We start from the raw sequence: 4,428 nt of genomic DNA on the forward strand, positions 1-4,428 counted from the left end.
GCGGCCACGTTTGTGTCTTCCGGTAGCACGGGTGGCCCTTAATTTGTCAGCGCCTGTCTTCGTTGTGGCTGGTCGCTTGGCAGCGTGTTTGAGAGGTACATGCTTTATGAGCGAGCTGGAGACCAGTTTGTTGGCCGGGTTGTTGCTGGGCTGCCACTGAACCAAAATCAACTTTGCAGTCCTGCCACCCCATTTGTTGACAACAACAGTGACGTGGTCGTCACCGCGCTTGACGTCGCTTTCCCAGCACTTGCCAAGGTTGCATCAATGCGTGGCATCCTGGCTCATGGACTGGATTCGCTCGTGCACCACTTCACCTATGTTGTAGACAACCTACCCGCCAAACACTTCATCTTTGGCACCCCCATCTTTCGCCAGCCACTCATGCTTGAAGCGCTGAAAGTCCAGCTGTCAGGAACAACCCCACGACTCCAATCTTCCGGCATCCCACCGTACATTGAAGTCTACCGACTTCTCGAGCGCCAACGATCTTCCATCGATGCCATACCAAAGAACATTGTCGACCAAGTGCGGGACATGCTGGACGAGCACGACGTGGCGCGTGGCGCAATCATTAGTGTGCTGATCAAGCAAACCATCGTTGACGCGCTACAAGGACTCGGTGTTGGTCAGCAGTCAGATGATCACGAACCACTGCTGGATGACGAACAAGGTCAGCGGGTAACATACTTGCATTTGTGCGGCGGTCGAATGCACAAGCTTCCACAAGAATTTGAGTTCCCCCAGGCCGACACAGCGACAGCGTGGGCACTTTGGTTGGCAACGATCGATTGAAATAAATCCCGTACAACGCCATTGACTCGCGCGACCTCAGCACCAAGAAGCAGCGGCTAATTCTCTCGGAATGGAAGCTGGTCATGGTGGAGCTGTCAGGTCGATTCATGGAGAGTTGTGAGTGTGGCCTACCTGCAAGTTGGAACGCAACGTTGTCGAATCGTGTGAAGTCGCCGTTCGTGGCTTGCATGTGCTCCTCTAAACCACACCTCTCGAACGCCAGCGTCGATTTGGTCAGCTGAAAGTTGTGACGGTTGCTCGACTCATTCGTCAACGTCGTGGTGCAAAAAAACCGACCCTATCAAAAAAGAAAGCGTTGTGAAGCTCCTCGGACGAATTAATATTGTAAGCCTATCAATTCGAATGTACTTGTTCGCCATGTCATTGCTGATATTGGTTCAAGGTGCTTGATAAACTCTGATTGGACCACATTTGTCGTGATAACGTCCAATTACCATGAGTACGTCGGCTAGCCTACATTTGCTCATCACAATACATTGTAATTCATCGAAATATATTGAATAGTTGGTGAAACCTTTATAATGTTGTGATATTCTGTATATTGTTTTGCATGCATACAAGGCAGTTCGCGAAACAGAGTTTCACGAAAGCCTAATCAACTTGTCCTGACATCCTTTCTCCATCAAACACAAATCGAAAAAGTCTAAATACCCTCTCTTGATTCCACAAAAAAATGGGAATTATACTACCTCTGTTATGGAGTGATTGCAAGTGAATATTCTAAAACATACAAATTATAAATAAGTCAAATCTAAATATAGTGACTATATTACAGTGCTACACTCTTGGAACTATGGTCTCGTCACGCCACACAAATAGCTTCCGCCGTAGTTTCGTCGTGAAAAACCATTTTTTCGTCTACATGAACTACATTCTTGATTGAATGATGTTACCACTAGCAAGTCTAGCCGGAAGACAAAATTCAACGCGAGCTGCCTTTTGCTCGTCGGTCAGGAGTGGCCTGGTCCTGTTGGAGCGTTTGTTCATCCACATGTTCTTGACAAATGTCCACAGAGTGAACACAGCGACGCCTGTCATGGCTGGCAATGACCGGTATGTTTGTCGTTGGTACATCGGAGTGGCCATCACTAATGCCTCAATCGCTTCCGGAGTATGCGTTGGTTTCCGCCCGGAGTTTGTTTTGATTCGAGACTTCGTCTCGGCATGCATTCCAAGTTCCTTTGTGGATTCCATATGCGCCAACCTGTCGATTCATTGACACCGTACCCAGAACAAACGTCGCGTAAGATAGCACAGGACAGCTTGCCGTCGTTGCTCCGGAGGTAAAGCTGTTGGTACTGTATATCGCAGGCGTAGGTGGTCGGTCGGTCAAGTTTATATTGGTTTTTGTATGAGATTTTGGCATTTCGGTTTTGGGATCGAAATGGAAAATATAATTCACGAAAAATACCAACATATTTGTGGAAATGAGTGTATTTTAGCTACCAATTTTTATACCGATCATCGCTTGGGAAGTTATCCATCTGGACCCACCTGCAATCATTCCATAACAAATATAGTATTATATTTTCATAATCAACTTTCAGATTCTTTTATTCGAGGGCAGAGCCGAGATGTTGCAAATCAAAGCTTTGTTTCCCGAAGGCACCAAAAGCATTCGAGAATTTGATGCATTTCCTTACAAGAATATGGACTATACGAGCATCTTCGTTGAAGACCTTGGGATTACCCTTTGACTCAGAGTACTGAATGCATACTGGTCAGTTTCTACAACGCTATACACATACTGTACCAGGAAGGACCATTTATAGACAGCACGGTGGTAAGATTGGTTACAGGTGTTCCGGTCCCCCCACCACTCTCACACAAATATCGCAGCGATGACGTATTCGTGACATATACCATTAATCCAAATAACGTTAACGAAACTATTTTGGATTCTAAGGTTTACGTTTACAAGTAGAGATATTGGTTTTTGCAGCATGCTATCGTGCATTTCGAAGGAGCAAGCGCGGGTCGACGGGAGATGTCGACGCACCGAGTCTGCGCTGAACGATAGAGTTGCGCAGAACACATGGTACTCAATACTTTTCCTTGGTAGAAAAATACACTGAAAAATTGAACTGCAGCATAGAATATTTGTGCATCCCAATTAAGCATAATCTCGGAGGAGTCGAACCTTAAACCTTGCGACAACTGTATTGCGCACGAAGATCGATCCGTTTCAATCCAAGTATGGAGCAAATCATCTCACGACTACAAATTTGCCTTGTGCTGATGGTACAAGTCAAGGTGCCTGCTCACACCAGGTCGAATCGAGTGTTTGAAGAGCTTGTTGATCTTCGGATAGCAAGACTTGTATATTCATCATTAGCGTATCACTAAGTACTTCCCAAGTAATACATGACTTTTCATTTTGATGTAAGTCGCAGAGTTCCCATCACTACTTACAAGGGCATTTTCAGCCTAGCCGACGCTACCAGCTCCATATTCAACATCAAAAAGTTAGACCGAAGATACCTCAACTTGTGAAAGTTCAAGATATCGACTATCCTGGCAGAGAAGGACCTTTGGGATGTCGCGATTGGAAGCGAGAAGTGGGAAGATCAGTCTGCCGAAGCTGCATGAGCGATGTTTGTCAAGAGAAGGAAGAAGGCACTTGCCTCGATGTCTCAAGGTTGTCCATTGAACGCAAGTCGACGAACACGATTGTAGTGTGAAAGAGTCTTGAAGATCTTTATACGATGAAAGCGTTGTTGAACAAGTTGTAGTTACGCCGGAATTTTTCACTACGATCGTGGAAGAAGGAAGCGACATGTTGGCACACATCAATCGGTTGAAGACCCTTGCTGAGCAACTTGAGGCGGTCGGAGCACTCGTCATGAAGTCAAACTTGTGGACATGTTGCTTTGCAGCTTTTGCGAGTGCTACGTCGTCTTGATCACTACTACCTCTGGTAAGCATTAATAGTCCGCGAGGGCATCGAGGGAACTTCTGCTACTCTTCAAAACTAATAACTATATTACAGAGGCAACAATTGTTTAAATTGCAGCAACACTTTTGAATCTGTCAACATCTAATAGCTATAACATTTTGCAAGCTATCAATCAATCGAGAGACAAGACCTAATCGTCCACGTCGCTCGTCCCGGAGAAGTTTGATGATGATGAATCGTCCGTGCAGTTCTCGTTATCACCTCTTGCCCAGCAATATCCACAGCTCGATCAAGCTACAGGAGTTGTGACGTTGATGCTTCAATAGTGCTGTGAATGACGTTGGAGTCCAGATAAAGGAACGCACGCTCGAGACAGTCTCGGACATCTTGGAAGGTCGTCGTGGAGTTGTACTGGCACCCAATTGTGCCCTTGGCGTTGGCCCATATCATCGCAACTCTGAGTATTCCGGGGCTGAGTAAACAGCATGATGTCCCCGGACTTCGCCATATCACATACCACAAAAAGGAAATTTGGTTGTGGCGCCATAAGTCTGTCAATTTTGCTTTTGCAATTGGTGGGAATCGATTGGCCACATCTCAGCGGTCATTGTGCGCTTAACAGTCGACGACAGCTCCCAAGGAACTTGACGGATAATTATCCGGTGTGATTGTGTGTGGGAGTTTGCATCGCGGCTAACAAACTGCAAAAAGTGCAG

At 46.1% G+C, this 4,428-nt stretch overlaps 1 protein-coding gene across 1 annotated transcript; it reads left to right on the forward strand.

The window, feature by feature from the left end:
• Window positions 1–267: 267 nt before the first annotated feature.
• Window positions 268–795, forward strand: H310_10938 (hypothetical protein; the record flags this gene model as incomplete). Its single annotated transcript, XM_008877429.1, has 1 exon — window positions 268–795. One exon carries the CDS (start codon window positions 268–270, stop codon window positions 793–795), a length of 528 nt encoding a protein of 175 aa, XP_008875651.1.
• Window positions 796–4,428: the final 3,633 nt, after the last annotated feature.

Source organism: Aphanomyces invadans (assembly GCF_000520115.1).
Source record: "Aphanomyces invadans strain NJM9701 unplaced genomic scaffold supercont1.28, whole genome shotgun sequence".
In the NCBI taxonomy this organism is placed as follows: Eukaryota; Oomycota; class Saprolegniomycetes; order Saprolegniales; family Verrucalvaceae; genus Aphanomyces; species Aphanomyces invadans.